The sequence below is a fragment of the Fistularia commersonii genome, chromosome 27 (assembly GCF_037954325.1).
Source record: "Fistularia commersonii isolate RoL2024-O1a breed Wild chromosome 27, RoL_Fcom_v1.0, whole genome shotgun sequence".
In the NCBI taxonomy this organism is placed as follows: domain Eukaryota; kingdom Metazoa; phylum Chordata; class Actinopteri; order Syngnathiformes; family Fistulariidae; genus Fistularia; species Fistularia commersonii.
This window is the reverse complement of record NC_141310.1, coordinates 4,715,529-4,738,117: the sequence shown is the minus strand read 5'-3', so window position 1 is coordinate 4,738,117 and position 22,589 is coordinate 4,715,529. Positions and strand designations below refer to the sequence as shown.

Genomic DNA, 22,589 nt, shown 5'->3' with positions numbered 1-22,589 from the left:
CGTCAAAACAATCCGGAAGACGACCCAGCATGACGGAAATGCAGGAACAGAGACCAGGACGCAGGGCTGGAGTTAAATCACGCCACAACACTTCTCAAAATTGAATAATGTTACCGGATCACCGACGAACTTTGCGACTTAGGCGACCTTCGGTTGAACATCTGTGAGGTCCAGACGAGCCCGGCCCCACTGATTTGCATTCAAAGTCGCGTTACGCTGCGTTGTCGGTCAATAAAGTGCAATAGCTTACTGTAAATCGGTCGGGAGTCATCATGGGTAACGGGATGAACAAGGTAAGCTTTGTGTTCACTCTCTGCTCTCGTCTTCCTTTAGATATTAGATGTTTACGTGCTGCAAGCGCGCCTTGACCTCACAGTCAAATCTACCGTACCAGGGATGCTTTGCTAGCAGCTGGAGCCAACTTAGAGAGAAACCCTCTGTCCGATCAAATATCCGGACTTGTTCTACGATATCGACCGATGTGTTATTGTCATTTTAGGTATGTGTTAACCAGAAAGCAGTCAAGCCGATCCAGCTCCATCCAGATCGGTATAGTTGTTTATGTTATTTATTTATGGGGGACAACACGAAAAGTTGCAGGCAACCTGGCACGTAAAGCACTGCTAGCAACCGTGTTGTGAATATCAAGGTAAAGGGAAGAACGAAAACCTAAAATGCAAACACTGGGCAAACGCCAAATTAATGAACATTTAATACGCAAATGGTTCATACAACGTTGAAACAGAAAGTGTAGTCTATGCTTTATTGTCCCAAAGGACATTTTCCCCGCACGTTCATGTTTATACAGGGAGGGGGAGCGTCTTGATCCGCTAAGTGGCGCTATCACGCAGCGAGACGTGGTCATTCAGTTTAAATAAGTGTTGAAATTACACATCTATTATTAGACGACTTGTCTTTTGCCAGAAATAAATCTGGGGGTCAGTTAAGGGGGAGGTAAGGACAGCATAGTATCTGTATCAACTCAGGTTATATCTGATGAATAATACAAAGGACAAGCCCTCCCAGAGGTTCCTTCTTTACTGTTGATGTAGTCAAAAAGTGTGAGGCTTGAGGTCCACAGGGTCCCACGCATTGACATGACAAACATACAGAAAACAATCTTGTCACAAGACTGCAGTTTCTGAAAACTTCACGTCAAACATGACGTTAGAAACCGAGTTTGGAATTCAAGAAAACATCGGTCACACCTTCAGCCCTAGAGATTAATTCTGTCATGTGCAAGAGCCAGGGTTATGATTGGAGTTGCCGGGAACATAAAGCAATATGTCTGAAGTAAGCCCAAAGCCATTCTTCATAACGTGTATCTTTAAATCTGTGTCGTCAATAGTTTGTCTGAAGTGTTTGGATAAAGATAGGAATTATGCCCTTTGTTTTGTTTATTGACATCAAAGCATTAGCAAGTAAGGAGCATGGCTGATGATTCAAGAACTATCAGTCACTTTTTGTTTATTGCAGTTCACTCTGTTTTATTCCATATTCAGGTTTTGATACTTAGAATAGGGGCTTTAAGGTGAAAGACTGGAAGAATGTGGCTAAACTAGGTAGTGTCTGTTCCTCCCATGATTTAGATATTTACAAACAGATTTCCCTGTCCTATTCCTGACTGTGGCCAAAGACTCATATTAGGTTCAATTTCTTGCATATGCAACTGGTATGATTATACACTTCAATGCATGAGAAACATATGTGCTAATTAATTTAAAGATACACAGCTTTTTGCAAAATGTTAATCATCATCAACATCCTCATCCTATAGATATCCTAAAATGACTGATGTTTCATTTCCCAGCCGTGGTTGTGCAGTGGCTGTCTGGCACAATGCCACTCTTCTCTTCCTGATAACCATGCATCATGGCTTCAGACCTTGTATGGTTTCAGTCAATGTTTCCTTTGCTTCACTTGGTTCTTAAGCCTTAAAGCTTTAAAGCCAATCTGGCTCACCATGGGGCATTTGTTCCTTTCAGGGGTAGTTACTGAAGCTAGATTGTAATGCGTGTTTAATCTCAATGGAACATGTCTGTGACTTCTGCTTCACAGGTTGTTGATGGGCTCTACCTCGGGAATATAAGAGGTAAGACAAATGTGATGTAACTGTATTAAATGATTTGAAACATATAAATATCTAGGTCACGGCAGGCTTTGAAACCAGGGCAAAGTGGTGCTATTATATATCGTTTATATGTAGTAGTAAGGGCGTAATATTTTTAAATACCACCATTATCCCTATTTTTAGGTATCAAATTCTTTTAGGCATTTAGATTTTGGCATACAGCATGTTGCCCAAATAAAGTACTGTTCATTGATTACTTTTTTCAGTTTGTATAAATTTATATTGTAGGCCACAACGCACACCTCATATACTGCAGAGTTAAGATGCGGTCTATCATTTTTTCCCCTTAAATTAAGATAGTGCCTATATTTTACTGAGCAGAACTCTGTTGTTACTGGATAATGTGATGTGTAGCTATAGAACAAGAGTATGACTGTTGGTATAATGAAATACTATGTGCTCTCTCTGTTATTACAAAGTATATAACATGCTGTATACTTAGGACACGTTTAAAGAGATACTGTTCTATAGTTATTTTAAACTATTCATTCAATACCTTTTCTTCTATTAATATGTACAATGACAATGAATATGAAGTGAGTGTTTTCAAAACAAACCTCTTAATAATTAAAGATAATGATAATTAATGATTATGTCTGATCGAGCTGGAGCACTTGTGGCTCACAGAAGTCACAATCCCAAGCAAGCATTATGTGTCCAAATAGTTGTATCATTACAAATCATTACATAGATTTATATTGATAATACAATTATTGTTCCCAATGTATTTTCATCCCTGTTTTTCCTCACAACTAAAAGTCAGTAGCAGTACGCTTGGAAACTTTTCAATGGAAACAAAAATATTGCAATGTAAATTTTAACATTAAATATTACACATGGCTTGAGGCAGTTTGGGAAACTATTTTAATAACAGTTTATTTTCCTTTTTATTAAACACTTATCAAACCCTGCCCCAAAATCATCCAGTTCACATAAAATATAGACCCTTCTAACTTTAGCTTGTATAATCTTGGCACAAGTGCTGTAGCCCAATTTAGTTTAAGTGACAAGTGCAGTGAGAATCACGGTCCTCAACTTTTGATACAGCAAACCAATCTACTTATCTTATGTCCCCTCTAAATTAAATGTTACTTACACCTTGTTATGGCATCTGGCACTCATGGTAGACAGCAAAGAATTTCTTTGTACAGAGAAACACTTTTACTCACTGTGCATATGAGAATAAACATTCTGAATCCTTCAATCCCTGGCAGCTGATAACAACAGAGGCGGTCAGAGTTGCTGATCAGTGGAACTCGCAGACAGAATTAGGATTTCTTCCTTATTCTTCTTTTTCAGATGCAGAAAACAAAGCAAGTCTGTGTCAGAATGGCATCACACACATCTTGTCTGTGTACAACAACGCCAAGCCTGTATTTGAGGTCAGATGAAAAGGCATGTGTGTGTGTGTGTGTATGTATAAATATAAATATAAATGTTTGTGTGTGTGTGTGTGTGTGTGTGTGTGTGTGTGTGTGTGTGTGTGTGTGTGTGTGTGTGTGTGTGTGTGTGTGTGTGTGTGTATGTATATATACATATACACACATAGATATAAAACAACTCACTTTCATTATGTAATTTGCCCAGTTTGCCAGCTGGGGGTGGTGGTGAATTAAGAGTTGACAGAAGAGTGCCATACCTTGCATAGAGCACTGTAATGCTTTGATTCATGTGTGGAGGGCAGTCAATACTAGAGAAAGAAAATCTTTAATAACCTGTAAATGGTTGAAGGCAATACATTTACAGAAAATTGATAAAATATTTGCTGCTATGATTTTCATCACAGAGACAGATATTATGTTGGAGACATAATAACACCTCCTTAACACTCATCCTCAGCATGACATGCAGGTGTGACAAAGACTCTTTCACTTGGTATGAACAATAGATGCTGTATATGCGTTGTTCATATTGATTAAGAGTATTCTTTAACCTGGAAAGCAGATGTAACATGATTTAAACATGTAGATTAAGTTAACAGAAAGCCATCTACAATGTACTGTGCCTTACCGCACAAGTTCAGATAAAACATTATTATGGGTTTCGCAGCAATCAATCCTGTATGCTAAGTTTACTTCTAATGCTTTACAGGACAAGACTTACCTTTGTATTCATGCAGCGGATGCGTCCAACCAGAACCTGTGAGTATGAAATACACAGACACACATTAAATTCAGCATTCTTTAAATAATTCTTTCAGAAGACCAATGATTCATGCAGTAGAATTTCAACACTGTTACCCTCCCGTTTGCGGTCCCAGGGTGTGATAGTCAAATGAAAATCGTGACAAAGATTTTGGTAAGTTTCAAAGGGTACCACATATAGGTATTGAATAGCACTTCATCATTGATGTTCCTAAAGGGTAAAACTTATCAAAAATTTCCATTTCAGGTGTTAGAGAGAGAAAGGGGCATGATCGGATGAGATGGAATAATTGTTTCAGTTGTGTCATTTTGTCCATCAGGAAGCACCCAGTCTGTTGAAAGAGGGATGAGCTGTCCCTCCACCCTTGCAGCAGCCACCAACACAACACATTAGTCATAGCATTTAAGAGTTCTTTGATGGTCCTGCTCATGCAGCACTTGCTACAACACAATCAGTGCACAATGACAAGTTTGTTTTTGACTATTAATGCAAAATAATTGCTCTTCCTGTGACTTCCATTGACACTTAACTCTCCACATGATTTAGTTTGAGAAGGATTGTGTCATCTTTGCTTCACAAGTGTCCTCTACATGTTAGTCAATGCTCGTGCACACAATCGATGAGTAACATCTAAGAACCTATTGAATAAATGTGATTATTACTGCTTGTTGACGGTTGGGCTGTGTGTACCGAAGGAATACCAGTGTTTTATACTTAATCTTTAAGATAATGTTAGATAGAATGGAGTATAAGGGAATTTACTGAATGAGTTGGGTGGGTTTTTGTAGTACTAAATGTAAATTAGAATAAAATATCGCTCTTAAGGATTCATAGAAAACTTAAACCAACTGAATGAAAAGAATGGCAGACGACTTGTGTTTATGCATGTGCAATGGCATTTAATGTTTTATTAATCATATATTTTGAGCTCTACACCTATTGATGCACTTTTTGGTGAGGGGGGGCTAGGACAATTATTTACATAAGTCTGAGAAAATAAAATAAACTAAATGTGACTCGGAGGTAATGAGAATTAAGGTTTGTGCATGGATGGATGTTGCTGATTGGGTTAGCGATGTCTGACCTCCAATGTTGCAATCAGACACCTTCCCTGAGGCAGCAGAGGAAGGAAATCTCAGTGTGACATCTGGCTGTTGGCTTCGACCACCCAGGGCTTTAATAAACCCCCTCTGTCACAATCACTGGTCTGACTGATGGGAGTGGTGAGCCCAACTGCCACCCCGACATGCTTGTCACCAACAAGGGGCCCCAATGGCCAGGTCTGGCAGCCCCTCCCACCCACAAGTAAGGTCAACTGCAAAGTTAATTTGTATCACGTAGATTTCCGTTACAACTGTTGCTCTTTGAAGGCGCCCCTGAAAACTCTGATTTGTTTTGTTCAAGTTGTAGAAATAACTCTTAAGTTAGCAAAACTACCTGGCAAAAATAGAATTATTAGAAATGTCCCTGTGAATTACTGTCAAGACATTCAGAGTTTTTTTTAAAACTCAGTTACATTGTGTCTTGAGTTGTTGTTGAAAATATCTCGCTGCTGCTTTCTGGATAACTAGCTTGAAAAAAATCACAATATATCAACTTCCTAGAATTGAATGCATAGTGAACTCATTTGCTTGAAACGTTTCTGAGGCTACCTCCTTTTGTGTTGAGTTTAATTCTTAAATATACTGAAATACTGATTTGGGGCTGAACTCTGTCAGGTCACAGGTTAACTGAAAACTGTTATATTGAATAGTAACGTGTAATAACTTCACTACTTATTTTTGTGTTAGTTCTCAGTTTTTTTTTGTTTTTTTTTTTGTTTTTTTTTTATTTTAATCTTTAGTTTCAGCAGGCTGAAATACAAAATCTTTGTTTCAAGGTGATTTCTGCATATTAAACAAGATGACAGGAAACCTCTCTGCAAGTATGACAGCACAAAGTGCTGAGGAGACATCTTTTCAGGAGGATTTTGGGTGTCAGGAAGAAAAAAAAATGTGTCCGTCAGTCTATTTTTGCCCCAGTCTGTTATTCTGTCTGCTATTGAGTAACCAGCATCTGCCCCCAGGAGACTGTGCTATCAGCCATGCACTTCTTGATAATGCAAAACACCATCAGTGTTTCCTGACAATGTTCTAGTGCAAGGTTTGGGCTCCATGATGTGGAAATGGCTGGATTCATATTTATATCTTCTCGGTCATCTAATTCAGTAAACAGTATTTTGTGTGCTTTTTTTTTCTGTACGTCTTCCTATTATTTTATAGTTCTATGATAGCTCTTTGAGCTACAGTCTGACATATCACTGTGACTCCATCTGACATCTGTAGAGACATGTGTATAGATTGGCAAAAAAAATAAAGAAACCTGTAGCTTTTCACTGGCTCTTCTAGACACGAGATAATTAATGCTGAGACTACATGTAATTTTCCAAAATCAAGGATATTTACTTCCCTTGTCTATGTCTGTGCTCTGGTCTACCACAGTCTCTCGGAAGATGATATAGAGAAGTTACAAAAAAGGAAAAGGAAAAATAACCATTTCATTTTAAAAAATTGCTCTGATGGGCCGCTAATGATATCTCAATCATCCTCATGTACATGGTGAAACATAGTGAATCTGAGCTAAAAATGAAGGGTCTAACAATAAAAGCCAGCTGGTCTGCTGGTTTGAGGAGAAATGACTGTTCTTTATTTAAAGGTTGTTTTGTGCTTGTTTTGTCAGATATAAATAACTCTCACCAGTCCTTGATGGTAGTTGTCAAAATAATAATTTGCTGTTTTTCAGGTTGCAACATTTTAAAGAGTGCATCAGCTTTATCCACGAATGCCGTCTGAATGGAGGATCCTGTCTGGTGCACTGGTGAGTATTGACACAAACAAATAGCAAATGTGATGTGACATCTTATTTGCAAACGCTTTCTTTTATCTTGGCATGTACTCAAGCTTTGAGGAAAAAGAAAGCTTGACGAGTGCAGATTGGTCTAGATGGTGGAACGGTTCACTCAATATTTGTTTTTTATTTAATTCGACAAGAGGTTATTTGGAAATTTCATCAGTACTTTTTAGTCTGGATTTAGATGTATGTACAGTAGTTAGAATGATTGCAAGGCACCAAAATGATGGAGAGTGTTGCAGGAGCAGGACATAGGAACAGATAACACAATTTCAACAGTGACATCCAGCAAACTGTGTACTTGTTGTGTAGCCTTGCAGGTGTGTCCCGCAGCACTACCATGGTGGTGGCCTACCTAATGACTGTCACCCACTATAGCTGGGAAGACTGTCTGTCTGCAGTCAAGGCTGTCCGCTCTTTTGTTGGTCCAAACTATGGTTTCCAGCAGCAGCTGCAGGAGTACCAGACAACACGAGTCTTTGAGGTACAAACACAGTATGATGAACAACAACAGCAGAGGGTGTGTCGGTGTGCATGTGAGGTGGGGGATGTGGTGAATGTTTTATTATTTTGAAGTACCATGTTTTGTCCTTGTCACTTGTTGTCCTTGGCTGACCTGATGTTGACCCCAAGGCCTTCATTTAAAGGAGAAACCTAAAACATGTATTTCTGCCTTTGGCACACAAGTCCAAGATTACTGGTGTTTGTTATTTTCTTTTGTTGTTTGTTGAATTTATTATGAGGTTAGCAAACACTCTATCTGCGTATTGAAGTGTAGTTGCAATAAGAACAAGGACTATCATAATCCCTAATTTGAAAAGAAGTGGAAAAAATGAACTTTTTACAATGAAAAATATAACAATATAAGAACCTTTTACAATGAACAATATAAGATAATACAATAAAGGAATAAAGATTTACAAAATACCTTGTTAAAAAACCCATCAGTTTAGTTTGGAGTCTCCTGAAAGTGATAAGAATATGAATGTAAAGAGATGGAAGGTAAATACTTTGTATCCCTGTCAACACATGTAGAGGGGATGTCCTGTCATTGATGCACTTGGTATAAGTTAAGAAAAGTTACATTCAAGATTATTCTTATGTAATGGGTGTTTGGGTGGTACTCACGCATGAAATGTCAGTATATGATTTATCATGTCATGATTTCTCTTCAGCAAATGTAAGTACTGATTTAAATGTGTTTTACTTAATATATAACTAATGTGCTCTCTGTAGTGGATATATGAATCATTGGGTCAATCAAGAAAATTCTTGCTTCTGAGGGTGTGGTAAAGAATTAATCACTGTGTGAGGAGGATTGCATTTCATATAATTAAGAAACCACACATGCATTCCTTCCTAATTTTCAGAACTCCAAAAGAGTCTGTCAAATTTAGTGGAATTCAGTGGATTCCAATAACAATAGCACAGACCCAGCCATTGAGACGGGAAGGGGAACTGCAGGGGGTTTGCTGGGATTGCATTAACTTGGTACTGATAATCACGTGTTTTGCATTACTGTCAGCATCTTGCAACATAACATGGTTGAAAAAAAAAGTGGCTCATTGTGGAGTTTGCACTGATTTCGAGGATTTAAGGGGAAATGAGTATTCTGTTGAGCTTTTCCCACATATGTCTCAGATAGAAAGTGAAAATCAGGTAATAAACAATATTCATTTATTTAATGGTTTTAAGTTACATTTCTATACATTTCCCAGTCGAGCCCCAGTGGCTAATGTTCAACTGCAGTCCCAGGGCAAATGAATATATAATATACATACAATTCTAGGACATCAATACTGTACATCTAAATGGAGGTACTTCATAAAAGCACTAAAAACAACAAGGGCAAAGGCGCCTATATAAAACAAAAACAGCAGTAGACACACTTCAGGTCGTCCAGACAAGCTACACAGTCTGCTCTCATATTGGATTGTGTTTTGGCCATGATTTGAAGCTAGTGTTAAAAGAACAAATGAATGTATATGCATGCATTATGCCGTGGAACATGTTACAGTCTATCACAGCTGTTCCAGGTGTGATCTGGTGTCACTGGAGAAGTTTTAATTTCTATTTTGAAGCTAAGATTGGAATAAGAGCTACACCAATATATTATTAGTCCAATACCACAGTTATATTTTCCCTTGCAACACATATGTCAGGTGTATCATCATCTGTTGACCTTTCGAATAAGAACACACAGAGTGAGAAGACAGGAGTTGTGAAGCCATTGTTTGATCTCAGGTGTTACAGCTGTGAGCTCATACGCAGCTCACTGTTTGTTCATTAAACATACATACAGTAGATTATAGTGTCATCTGCTTACATTTGGATGTCACAGTCCTTGCATCCATTAGGATACATGTATTCATCAGTAACTTGGTTATTAGTGTGAATATTTGGTGGTTAAGTACTAAGTACTGCCTCATTCTGCATGATCCTAGTCTACAACTTCTTGAGAATTAAATAAGATTTTTCCTATTCTTAACCTCCTGGTTATTGCATACTGATAGCGGATTATGGTTTTACGTGCTCAGCTCAGTATGGGCCTGGAACGACCTTTAGTGAGAATTTGCATTCAGATAAAGGTCAGATTGAGATTCTGTTTCCACTTAGTAGTAGAGGGGTGAAACATGCGGGTTATAAATGCTGCTTATTTGATGTTGACCTTACATCTTCTGACGAGCTCTAGATACTTTCAGTTTTAATGAGATATGAGGTGTGCATTGAAAGGACCCTGATCTCTCAAAATGATAAGTAAAAGGTAGTTCTTACATAATAAAACTGTAAATCACAGAGCCACAAAAGGAGACATCCAACGACTCACTCTCTCATTCACACATACAATAATTGTTTTGATTAAATAAGGATAGTGATGCTTTACCCGCTAACTTTATTTGTCATGTGTTTTCATACTTAACATATAGGTTGAGGCTGGGAATGTGCTGTAGGAATTGAAACAATTACCAAACCATTTCCTGCAAGCTGTGGCTGACAGTTGGTTTATAATGGACATCAGAACTTTACAGCTGCCTATAAACTTTAATCAGTTTCAGATCAATAATCATACAGAGGACTTTGTACACATTTAAAACTTTTATGTCATGAGACTCATCACAACCCTCAGATCCATTTAATCTTTGTCCCCAGGTACTAGATCTGGAAGCTCAAATTATATGTTTGTAAAATGAATATTTTGAGGTAGATATTAAGATTCAGAACTCACTGATCGACTGACAATGGAAAGAAACCTATTTAAGATAACCGGGCAAACAATTTGAGAAGATGATTGCAACATCTACACATGTTATAATTTGTAGGTTCATGCGCAATGCTTAATGAGTAGCATGGAATGCAAGAATATTTATATCTATTTATTCAGTTTTTGTTTTCTATCCAGTATAGAGAATGGCTGCAGTCGAGTTTCCGTCCAAGTCCTTTTAAAGACCAGGAGCAGGTGGCTGCCCTACTGAGCCAGTACACGGAACAACAAGAGAGCCAGCGAAGAGGAGCAGACAAGCGCTGGATCAGTCAAGATGTGGGTGTCGGTTCTTTGCCCCCCGTCCCCGATGACTCAGACAACAGCAACTGAACCGTCCACTTTTCTATTCAGTTGCGGTCAGGAGGCAGCACTACATGTTACTCTTTACTCAGTTCCAATTCAGCCTCAGTGCTTCATTTATACCTCATTTTAACCAATATACATGTTTTAGAGAGAGGCTGATTTTGAATTGGGTAGTGTACTTCACTATCAGTTCCGCCCGTGTTTTCTTCACCAAGTAAAGCCACAAAAGGGTATCAGTGTTCACGCCTTACTCCGAACACCTCAGCACCTTAGCCATGATTCACAAAATCTGTGCTTCCACAAGGACTTGTCTATCCTGTGACGGTATGCTCAGTAGCCTTAAAGATGTGATTGTCTTAAAGGAACATTTTGCCTCTAACTATCCTGTCTGTTTGTGGACTATAATTGAAATAAACAAGAGACGGCTGCTCAAAGAAACTACCCCTATATGTGCAGGTGCTTGATGATAAACCCGGCCTAACCTCTAATTACCTGCGAGCTTGTGTCTCCCAGCGTAGAAAAACAGTTAACATGATATTGTAAGCAGATAGGAAGCAACACAACAGTGTATTTCAAGGCTGTCACTGCTGGGATGTTGAAATACTTTGTCAAAAAATATCGGTAATGACTTCAATTTGTGTGTCCATGTATAAATCAACAAAGTCGTAATTGAGCCTAAAACCATTAAATTTTGCGTCATACTATATTTATGTGTCAACGAGAGGGCTGGTAATTGAATAGAACTACGGATGGGAAAAAGAACGGATGGTTCTTAGCTGCAGGCCACAAAAAAAAAGGGATTTTATCTGTTTTCTTAAAAAAACAAATATTCACCCAAATCATCTATACACTGTATATAAGCTGTGTTATTGGTGTGCCGTGAGATGATATCTAACTTCATGTTTTTACAGTCGCATCTTCTTACTGCATGAAGAGCCCGCAGCCTTTTTGGTGCCAAAGGCACAATGCGCAAGTCACATTATAATAATCCACCACAATGTTTTACTTTTATTGGTATTTATCCACAGCAGTGTGTATAACAAACAAAAGACAGATGAATCACTTACATCAAGCAGATGTTTTTTTTTCTTTGCGGATTGCAGTAGACGCAATCCTTTTGCACTGAACTTTTTTATTCTTTTTGAAGAAATATAATGTATTGGCTTGGTCATTGCAGAAAGGACCAAGCAAGATGTAAAGGGGAGGAAGGCATTGTATGTTGTTAGTTTCTTAAGCTTGCTTAAAATTACATACAACTTATGGTTTGATAGCCCAATGGATTTTCCTCCAAATGAACACAAATTTTCATTTAGGCATCTGCTCGCTGCTTCATCTCTGTTTTGACAATCCAGATGATGGTTGTTACACAACATTTAACAGTTGACACCAAAACTTGAGTCAGCATTCTGGAAAACTGCCCAGAATGGATATGCTTGAAACACTACAGTTGCCGCACCATAATGTTACGGTCCTGCCATCATCAGCTACTGAAGCTACTAAAGTTACTAATGAGAAACACTAACAATACATGTCCCGTGTCCTTGGCAAAGACTGCATTCCTGCATTATGTAGGTCTGTTCCGACAGTCCCGCCATGTCAAGGGCCCTCCAAAAACCTGTCTCACACCAGGGAATGTGAATTATGACTGGCCCTTTGGATTAAAATTTGAACCTCTGTGAGTCGGATCACCTCAATTCCCAGGGATCTTTGTTGTGTATTTTTGTTGCAGCTGATGAACTATCTGTTGAGTCACCTCTATCAGCTCCTACCAGACACGGTGAAGGTGGCATTTGTCTGTCATCCAGGCTACTGCCGTCATCAGCTGAACACAACATTAGCCAACACAGCACCTGATGTAAACTGGAGGAATTGGCAGAAATGTTCCTTTAAAAGTTGTATGACAAACAAAATTGAGAAGTTATGTAAAATTTTGCTGAGTAAACTTGTAACTACATATGAAGTATCTCTGCAGGCCTAATGCTACAGTCTTCCTGTTTTAATGACGCTCTGATGAATCTCTTTTTATTGTGAAAGGGTAGATTTCGGGATGAATTTATGTGAAAGGGTACAGTTACACCTTTAAATTGCACATTTATTCTGTTTTTGTCTGAGTTTTGTAATAAATTGCAGTGACGGACTAAATGTGGAAATGCTAATAAATATGGGCAATTGAAATTATAATAGTGGATTTTTGTCTTCAGTAAAGTCAGTATTTTAAGCTTTATTGTTTGTTTTTATACTTATTTTCACAGCTATGTTTTAGACAGTGCTAAAAAAGAAAAAATCTAAAAGATATAATGGAAATACGTGTGTGTTAGTGTGTGTGTGTGTGTATATATAATATAATATAATATAATATATATAATATATATATATAATTTTATATATATATATATATAATTAGATTCAGCAAATTCAAATAAAATACAGGATGTCATGTTCCTTCAGACACAGATAAAGGATTTTGTTTCTTTTAAACAGATTAAGAAAGAAAAAGGGGGTATTATTATAACAGTTTTCAACTTACTATTTCATTATTTTAAATGTCAGTTAATATCTTAGATAGATAAATGTGCAACATTTAAGACCATGACTGACACTGGTATACACTCGGAAGTGATTTTTCTGAATCAAGTTTTAAAAAGTTTGGAAAATGTTTATATCACAGATAATCAAACATCACATAAGACAGAATAGTCATCCTAGTTCATGGTGAAGTCTTGTCCATATCAACAAGAAGATTTTGACAAGAATAAGACAGAATAGTGCGTATTGTGATTAAATACACGTGTAAAAGACTATTTCCACCATTTTTTTCTTCATGATAGGTCAGTCTGATTTATTATCACAATCAGTGCTGATTTAATTTCCCTCCCAACTCATCAACTGAATGTGAGGGGCTGTGTGTGTGTCCGAAACTTTCTTCTGCTTTTTCTAGAATGTCATGTACTTTGTCAAATTATGAACACCGATCCACTGCTTCTGAGTCATGAGTGACTGAGGTCAGCGGTGATACACCGAATACATGAAAAGATCAAGTGACCATAAAAAGAATTCCTAATCATTTGGCCATTTTTGCTTTGTAACTGTAACTATGAGAAAAGGTCATTTGAAGTTTAATGATTGGCTGTGTTTACATTTCATAGTCGACTTTTTAGTGAATTACATATTTTTATTGTGTGTGTTTTTTAAAAGTATTTTATGTTTTATTAAGTACTTTAGAAATGAAAGTAATTCTTCGCCCACTTTTGTTTATTTTGGTCTATCTTTTTTGTGCGTGAAATGGCAAGTGTCATCACAGTTCTGCATTCCAGGCCTTAAATCCTAAGAGGTGGTATTTATTCTTGCATCACAAACAGGAACTATATGAATTCTCACTTATGTTCAGCCCAGATGGGAAGGCACTTCAGCTCGGAGATCAGGGAAATATGATTTCAGAAAAAAAATATATTTCTAAAGGTATAATAGGACACGTCAGTTTGGAACATTTTGAAATTACTTCATTACTTCATCAATCATTTACTATAAATTTCCAGATTTTTTCCATCTCATGCCAAGCACTGTTAATTAAAATGTAAGTTGTCAGAAAGTTGTCATGATTGTAATTCTTTATTTTTTGTTCATTCATTTTTACCCTTAGAATACCACTTACGACTGCATTGTGGAGGGATTTCACCGTCTCACACACACACACACACACACACACACACACACACACACACACACACACACACACACACACAGAGAGAGAGAGAGAGCGAGAGAGAGAGAGAGACACAGAGACAGAGAGAGACAGAGAGAGCGCGCTTCCTGTCGCACCTGTTGCGTGGGTTGCCTCTTTCGCGAAGAAATCCCCCACGGCGGTAGGTAACTTGTGACTTTGCTTTTTTTTCATCACGCTCCTGGTCCCTGCCTCCGCTGGCGTGGGCAGCTTATCAACTTTTTGTGTCAGCGGGGACATTTCTTGTAAATGACCACACTTAAAAGAACTACACTTCCGTGACGGCGCGGCCTACGGCTCCTAAGACGGTTGTGATTGGCCAGAATGGTGTGACTATGAAGACTGTGATTGGTCAGACTAGAGCCGCTCAGTCAAATCATTTCTATTTCTTCCACGGGGTGCCCGGACTCTCCTCCTTGTGTCAGGGGAGAACCGTCCCGATTTACTCTGATAGACTTACTTTCTCAGGGAAGCAAATAAAACTGAAGGTACTTCCACTTTGGTTTACTTTCTGATTAACTTGGACTCACTCTTGAAACCGAGGTCATCCTCTGATGCGGGAAAGTGTCTTGGTCTAAGGCGGAGATGACAAATTCCGGGGGTCGCAGGCTGAAGCAGTGGCTGATGGAGCAGATCCAGAGCGCCCTGTACTCCGGGCTCCTGTGGGAGGACGAAACCCGCACCATGTTCCGGATTCCGTGGAAACACGCGGGGAAACAGGATTACAACCAAGAAGTGGACGCGTCAATTTTCAAGGTCTGGTCCTGTTTGTTTGTTTGTTTGTTTGCTGCGTAACATCCCATCAGATGGCTCGGTCTTGGTCTCCCCCGTGGCTTCTTTTCCAAAAAAAAACAACAAAAAAACCTTAGTTAGAGTTTATAATATTGATTATTAAAAACAAAAAAACAAAGATTCAATTGATTTGACATCAAGTGGGCATTTCCAACCAAAACTTTAACACCATCCTAATCATTGATTAATTCTCTCTCTTAATCTTCCTTGCTTTAGCTTTAGTGTACTTTGTTTAAAGATGACTGTTTCCTCTTGTGTCTGAAGCTTTACTGCCCCCCCTTTTCCACAGGCATGGGCTGTGTTTAAAGGTAAATATAAGGAGGGAGACAAGGCTGAACCTGCCACATGGAAAACCAGGCTGCGCTGTGCGCTCAACAAAAGCCCCGACTTTGAGGAGGTGACTGACAGGTCACAGCTGGATATCTCAGAGCCCTATAAAGTCTACCGCATTGTCCCAGAGGAGGAGCAGAAAAGTGAGTTTAATATCTCCATTATCGAACGAACAGTCCTCTGATGGACAAAACTTGTGCACAATTTTTTCAAAATTGTTGTTTTGTATTGCACGTTACCAAGTTTCCACAGTAATCATTGGGAATAACAGGAATATGTCACTGATCTTTATGTGTCTAATATAAGTCCTGTTGTCTCATCTTACCTGTTGCCCACAGATGGAAAGAGTGCTGCATTGGTTATGGCATCTTCCGCCAGCTGCTGCGAGGTCACGGAGATGGTCTGCAGCCCTGCAGACAACGAGGGTCTTATGAAAGAGGTAAAGACCAATCTCCCTTTAAATTGAGCACTCTGGCCACACCGCGTGATCTCACCTTCACATCAAGCGTGCATGTGATCCTCGAGGCTCCCGAAACAGGAGCGTACAAAATCTGTTCACCGCATTGTCATGTTTTTTCTCAGGAAGAGGTCTGTAACATCCAGTCCAGTCCGGAGTACTGGTCCCAGAGTAGCATAAATGGTAAGGCTGTGCTCTTCACAGGCCCTCTGACCCCGCTTGCCTCTTTTTATTTATCAAGTAGCTTTTAATTCCACTTCTATAAAGTGTCTATTGTTACAAAGAAAATGTGACACTTGACATTTCAAAAAAAGGTTATTGACTTTTCTGATAAATTCTGAAGTGGAATAACTGACTAACTTCCTGTTGAACTTGCTGACTTGGGTGCATAGGTCTTTGAAATGCAGTGCAATTGGTGTTTTTGATGATGAGGCAATATAATGACACACAAGCGTGGTCGAAGACAACACGCCGCTAACTCATCTCTCCCATTTGCAGCTTTACCCCTGCATCAAGAGGCCTTGCCATCTGGCACTCACAGCTCAGGTACTTAGGATTTCTCATTCAAGAATTCTGGAGTAAAGCCTGGATAGTTTCCAAGTAAACATCCTGGATGTGTGTCTTTTTCATTTGTATTCACTTACCAAGTATCCTCTTCTCCAGCTTTCTCCCAAATGATGATCAGTTTCTTCTACGGAGGAAAGCTGATGCACAACACGATGGTGACCCATCCCGAGGGGTGCCGCATCACCCCGGGCCCACAGCACCTGGGCCGTAGCACCCTTTACAGTTCGGACAGCATGCAGAGCGTTCATTTCCCCTCCGCTGACCTGATCGCCTACGAACAGCAGCGCCATGTCACGCACAAGCTTCTCAGGCACCTGGAGAGGGGAGTGCTGGTCCGCGCGAATCAGGAGGGCATCTTTATCAAGAGGCTCTGCCAGAGCCGCGTGTTCTGGAGCGGGCTGGGTGAGGTGGACTCGCATTACAGCACCATGCCCTGCAAACTGGAGAGGGATGCCGTGGTCAAGATTTTTGACACAGAGAAGTTTTTTCAAGGTGAGCAGCAAAAACAAAAGTTGAAACCAATGAAAAACAAAGCACAATGATTTCGCGCCCAAAGTTACAAAGAGTCTTCGGTTTTGTGATGGGTTCATGTTTTCCATAATATGCAGCTCTGCAGCTACATCAGGAGGGACAACTCCCAGCTCCTGACCCAACAGTCATACTGTGCTTTGGAGAGGAGCTCCACGGCGTCAGCACGGCCAAGAGCAAACTGATAATAGTGCAGGTGAGATCGATCACGTCGATCACTACTTGTTTATAACAAATGAACTTGTTTCTAGGGCTGGACGTTTATTGCCTAAATATATTTTAGTGACACTGTCATTGAATCTGGCCTCTCTTACTACGGCAGATCACAGTTGTAAACTGCCAGCACCTGCTGGAGGCAATGAACGCACACCGCTCACAGCCTTACTGCAACGTCGGCATGGAAATGACTGATGATATGGCTACTGACCAGATGGCTCACATCTACCAGGACTTATGCAGCTACAGCGGCCCCCAGAGGACCCCCTGCTACAGAGACAACATGCCCATCACCGCCTGAGCCGTGGACCCTTATGGGCGTGAAATGAGACTGCTCAGCCGCACTCTTTTTCTTTCTGAATTCACTGAGATACGATATAATTAGAACTAAATGACATGGTTGAATTGATGATCAAAAGAAGGTACATATACATATACAGATATCAAGCTTTTAGAACAGATTACTCTTTTATCAATTAATTTTTCAGATGCTTTTATACATTTACATTTCCACTGAACATTTTTACGGGAGCACAACTTCCTGCATGGCTTTATTTGTGCTCAAAGGACTCATTGTACTGTACAAACTCATTGACATGAAATAAGTATTTACTGATTTATTTTTTTTACTCTCGTGGTTCTTTATGGGTCGACGTCCCTTTTTTGTAACTGATAAAATCAGATCTTTTTGCAAATTTTATGGTACATTTAAACAAAAAGGTTGCAATGTGGCATTTTATCAGATAGGTTTTACTATCGGACTGTTTTACTCAACCTCCTTTCTCGTAATTTTTGATAAAATCATTTATAATAAAAATACATTTCGAATGAACTACACATGCTTCTTCTTTATGGTTACGTCTTATGACAAAATCATATACTCTTGTCGGTAACAAACGGGACTTAGCGGAAGATCCTGCAGCTCTGAGATTGCATTTCAAGAGTTGAAGAAAATATACAAATATATTTTATTATATATTATATATTACATGTATTACTATATATAATATACAAATATTGAAATAAAAAATAAGATTATTTTAAGAATTTATTTAATTTGAAAAAGTCAGTGAAATGTGACTTTAGGTTGATGAATTCCATGATTACTTTTATACATATTTCTTGATACAAGTCTAGTGGACAGAAAGTTTTCTATAAGGGATATTTGAAGAGATTTGAATAACAGCTCACCCGTCAGGACGATGGTTGACTGCACCTGAATAAACTATCTTGGGGTTTAAAAACCTAAAAGAACTTTACTAATAACAAGCTGCGATGTGCCTCCTTGATCGAGGCTGTGACTCAATGAGACAGTAAAACCAGATACAGTTTAGTTCTGACAAAGCTGGAAACAGTGACCACACGTATATAAAAAAGTTATGATTTCCGTGGCTCTTGGACCAAAGTTAGGTGACTATACTCCCACGGTGCTTTGGATAGGAGATAAAAACAAAGCAGAAACTGCCCAAAGTAGGACGTTAGTAATCTTTTCCTGACTGAGTCAGTAATTTGATATTACCTTTGAATTAATTTGGTGATTCACAGGGACGTGGGCATTCACAGTTATTATTCAGGACCACCTTACAAAACCTACTACAAGTTAAATGTTGAATGTATATATCATCATCCTTAAACAAAGGGGAACGTATGGAATGCAAGAACAAATGAAGTTTAAAATATATCATAGAATTTTGCATTTTTGACTGCTGTGGACTTCCATGGTATCTGGAGTGTTCTAAAACACATCCCCACCACAACGCCACCAAGAATCGCCTATTTTCCCTGAGTGTTATCTTTTTATTGTCCTATTTAAGGACTGATAATACCAATCATTCTATACCCAAACAGTATGGTCACAAAAATGTTAATATATCATTTTTTTCATGGAGTTGCAAAATGGCTCTTTAACTGTGTCTTCCTATTATTTTCCGTTTTCTAATGCCCCATGTTGATGTTGCAAAGATATTGATATTCACAAATGTTACTTATTAAATGTGGTAGTGTGATATAGTGTATTGTCTCTCTGTCATTCTCAAAATATACATATATATATACACACACACACAGACACACACACACAGACAGACACACACACAACATATATAGAAAATATATAAATATAGAAAAAAAGATGCTCTCTATATGTGTATATATGGATATGCAAATACATAGGCAAAAACCTGTATTAAAAATTATATTTGTGTTTGTGTGTGTGTGTGTGTGTGTGTGTGTGTGTGTGTGTGTGCATACATTCCAGTGTATGTCTACTCTACATTGGGGAGTTTTCTTCAGGTTCCACAGAACAGAAACACAGCTAGAGCCCGTAACAGGAAGCGCGCCACCCGCCCCTCCCACGTACACATTGGATTAATATTCTACCTTCTGAAAATCTTTAACATCCACCCAACATGGAATCAGAGTGCCCCTGCAATAGGAAACAAACAAAAAAACATGATATATTCAGTATACAATATATAATATACAATATACTGGTTTCTCAAGCCAAAATGGCAAGTATCTCATAAGTATTGTTCTCAGGCTTGTTTATGGAAGTATTTATTATCATGTATATGTGAAATCTAATTTCTGGCCATTCTTAGGGCCTGTGAGTGTGTGTGTGTGGGGGGGGGACATGTAAGGTAAATTTTATAAATGATTTCTGAATTTCAGAAAAATTTCAGTTGTTAATCTCATTAGAGGGCAGTCAAAAATAATATGACCTTAAAGAAAATTACAGAACTAATTTCAACACAAATCTCGGGTCCACACTAATGAAGAATCTCCACAAACCAAAACTTCCCTCCCAGCTGTTAGGAAAGATTTCCATTCATTATTTGAATGAATCTTTTCAATACTGTAAGTATTTTTCTGATTTTTTTCCCACTGTTGCTGGAAGGGGCAACAGGAAGAGCTGGAGCCACATGTCTCTGGACATTTCTGCTAACTGTGTCTCTTTTCGCACACATTTCCAGCGTCTGCAATGTGGTTCTTGCTGTATTGCAACATTTCTTTGCGGCGTCTGAGGCTTCCCACAACAAACCATCAGAGATGAGTGACAAACAGCCTGTGTCCAAACTATCGATCCTCATCTGCAGAAGCAAGTGCCGTTTCATGGAAAAAGTGCAATTTGAGAAAAGAGAACAGAATTTAGACAAAGAGACATATTAGAAGCCCTCCCTGATTTACTGAGGAACCCTTTTCCTTTAAATTAATGGGTTGGTATTTTAGTCATTTTGAGTTCCTTGTCTTGGTTGACCTTTCAGATCTGCTCACCTTCACATGTTGAAATAAAATGGGATTTAGGATGAAACACCCACAGCCCACCCTGCTCACTTCTGTATATTGAACATGAAATGAAAAAAGTACATGCATGTAATAAAAACAGAAAATTATGTTTTGTTTTGTTTTTTAACATCTACATCCTTCAGCCTCGATTTATTTAATTCTTTCTTCGTTTTGGATTTCATGGTTCAAAGTGTTTTTTAATAGCAACAGACCAGATGTTTAATGGCAGTTTGAGGGACGCAGGTTGTGTCGTGAGAGCCGAGACGTTGGCGGTGTCTCTAAGAAGAAGAATGGGTGCGACTGTGATGAGAATAGGCAGCCAGAGAGGAACTGGGAGAGCGCTGAGGACACTCTCACCGGAGAAACAGGTGAATGCAAAGCCCACATCCTGGGAAGCAAGGAGAGTGGCGTTCGGCCACACAGGTTTATACTCACACACATGCAGGACTCATATCCTCTAATTGGTATCAGTTCATGCCATTCAAACCAAAGGTTCCTCCAGAAGTACCAGCAGCACCCTGGCTCTGAATGACATCCTACACACATGTGGGCCTGAGGTGGAGGTGTCACAGCACGACAACAGAATCTTTGGAGGTTCTGGGGACACTCTCATTTCAAAATGATAAGTTAGATAGATAAGTTTAATTAATTTGTGTCCCACGGACATTCAGTGCTCATACACACACACACAAACACACACACGCACACACACATACACACGCGCGCACACACACATATACACACACACGCACACACACATTTGTTTTAGAGAAGTACAATTTACTTTCACTTTTAAACATTTACAAAAAAATCCAATTTCAAATTTTCTGCTTTTATTTGTTACTTGTACTGTAACATTTGGCTTTGTCACTGTGGTCTATCTATCTATCTATCTATCTATCTATCTATCTATCTATCTATCTATCTATCTATCTATCTATCTATCTATCTATCTATCTATCTTTCTCTGACATTGAGACGGCTGTAAGTCTGTAAAAAGCAGTCAGTGCTTTACCCGATTTATTGTATGTTTAAATCGATTAAAGTGTCTGAATCGTTAAGCTGACGGTGTTTTAAAATCGAGCCTCCATCCACAAGCTGTAACAGTAAACAGTAAATAAGCAAATATTTGTGAGTATGTCATCTTGGATGAATGGATGAAACGGCTAGTACACTCGTCTGCTTGTGGTCTTCACGTTCGTGAGTGCAGGCTGGTGATCCCTGACCGCCTGATCTGTCTCTGGACCGGAAACATATGAAGGTGGCTGAGAAGAATCCAGCATGCAACTTCTCCATTTAAAGAGGAACAAATGGTGAAAAGACATGGTGTGGACAATTCGCATCATTTATAAAGTCTTGCTGGAGTGAAACCTCAGAGAGGATGGAATGTATTGCACCGTGATGTCATCTTTTTTTTTTCCTTTCAAGCCTTTTAACACCGTCCATTCACTCCCAGATCAAATGACAATAATCGACTTGGCAGGATTTTGAGGGACGTCCCCGTGACCGGACAGTGTGAAGAATCCTGGAGTTTGTTCAACTGAAGTAAAACTCGCCAGCAAAGTAGTTTAGCTGAAACAGGGCTTTGGGCTAAATGGGTTTCGTATTCAAATGAAACAAAACTTAAATGAAAAAGAATATGAGGGATGACAAGGTGGAGGGGAAGACCAGGGTGGGGTAGGGGTCCTCGGGGACCCAGAGCCAGGGGAGCATGAGCATCACACTTCAGCGCTTACTGCCTATATGTGTGTGTGTGACACCAGGCAGGATGTGGGGAGACAGAAAGGTGACAGAACGCTACCTGCGAAACAAATTTCCGTCTCGATTGATATTTCTAAGCTTCGTGTTGAATGTTTTGAATAAAAATATCAACAATAATATGGGCTGATATCTGTATTATTTAGAAGACATGAAAGATTTACCGGTGAAATGGAACTGTGTATGAAATGACCGTAAAGAAAAG

The 22,589-nt window shown here is 39.0% G+C and overlaps 2 protein-coding genes across 3 annotated transcripts; both read left to right on the top strand.

Annotated features, from left to right (window-relative positions):
• The first annotated feature begins 21 nt into the window (after positions 1-21).
• dusp22a (dual specificity phosphatase 22a) lies at positions 22-12,909 on the top strand. 2 transcript variants are annotated; one of them, XM_086174533.1, is made up of 7 exons: positions 22-293; positions 2,059-2,092; positions 3,431-3,513; positions 4,223-4,272; positions 7,058-7,132; positions 7,478-7,649; positions 10,566-12,909. In XM_086174533.1, exons 1-7 carry the CDS (start codon positions 273-275, stop codon positions 10,755-10,757), a joined length of 627 nt encoding a protein of 208 aa, XP_086030659.1. In that variant the 5' UTR covers positions 22-272; the 3' UTR covers positions 10,758-12,909. The 2 variants fall into 2 exon arrangements, with proteins under 2 accessions (XP_086030659.1, XP_086030658.1); XM_086174532.1 differs by lacking the exon at positions 22-293 and having other exon boundaries at positions 2,035-2,092.
• Positions 12,910-14,630: 1,721 nt separating this feature from the next.
• On the top strand, positions 14,631-18,173 carry irf8 (interferon regulatory factor 8). The gene is made up of 9 exons (XM_086175113.1): positions 14,631-14,939; positions 15,031-15,207; positions 15,533-15,716; positions 15,912-16,012; positions 16,156-16,213; positions 16,529-16,576; positions 16,694-17,089; positions 17,206-17,321; positions 17,448-18,173. Exons 1-9 carry the CDS (start codon positions 14,787-14,789, stop codon positions 17,640-17,642), a joined length of 1,428 nt encoding a protein of 475 aa, XP_086031239.1. The 5' UTR covers positions 14,631-14,786; the 3' UTR covers positions 17,643-18,173.
• The last annotated feature ends 4,416 nt before the right edge of the window (positions 18,174-22,589 follow it).

Bases quoted from the DNA above. Each gene is read 5' to 3' on its own strand.
- irf8 (XM_086175113.1), top strand. From the start codon at position 14,787: ATGAAGACTGTGATTGGTCAGACTAGAGCCGCTCAGTCAAATCATTTC. The intron at 16,214-16,528 runs GTAAGGCTGTGC...TCCCATTTGCAG, and splicing joins GTCCCAGAGTAGCATAAATG to CTTTACCCCTGCATCAAGAG. The intron at 17,090-17,205 runs GTGAGCAGCAAA...CATAATATGCAG, and splicing joins CACAGAGAAGTTTTTTCAAG to CTCTGCAGCTACATCAGGAG.
- dusp22a (XM_086174532.1), top strand. From the start codon at position 2,035: ATGTCTGTGACTTCTGCTTCACAGGTTGTTGATGGGCTCTACCTCGGG. The intron at 2,093-3,430 runs GTAAGACAAATG...CTTCTTTTTCAG, and splicing joins CTACCTCGGGAATATAAGAG to ATGCAGAAAACAAAGCAAGT. The intron at 4,273-7,057 runs GTGAGTATGAAA...GCTGTTTTTCAG, and splicing joins GATGCGTCCAACCAGAACCT to GTTGCAACATTTTAAAGAGT.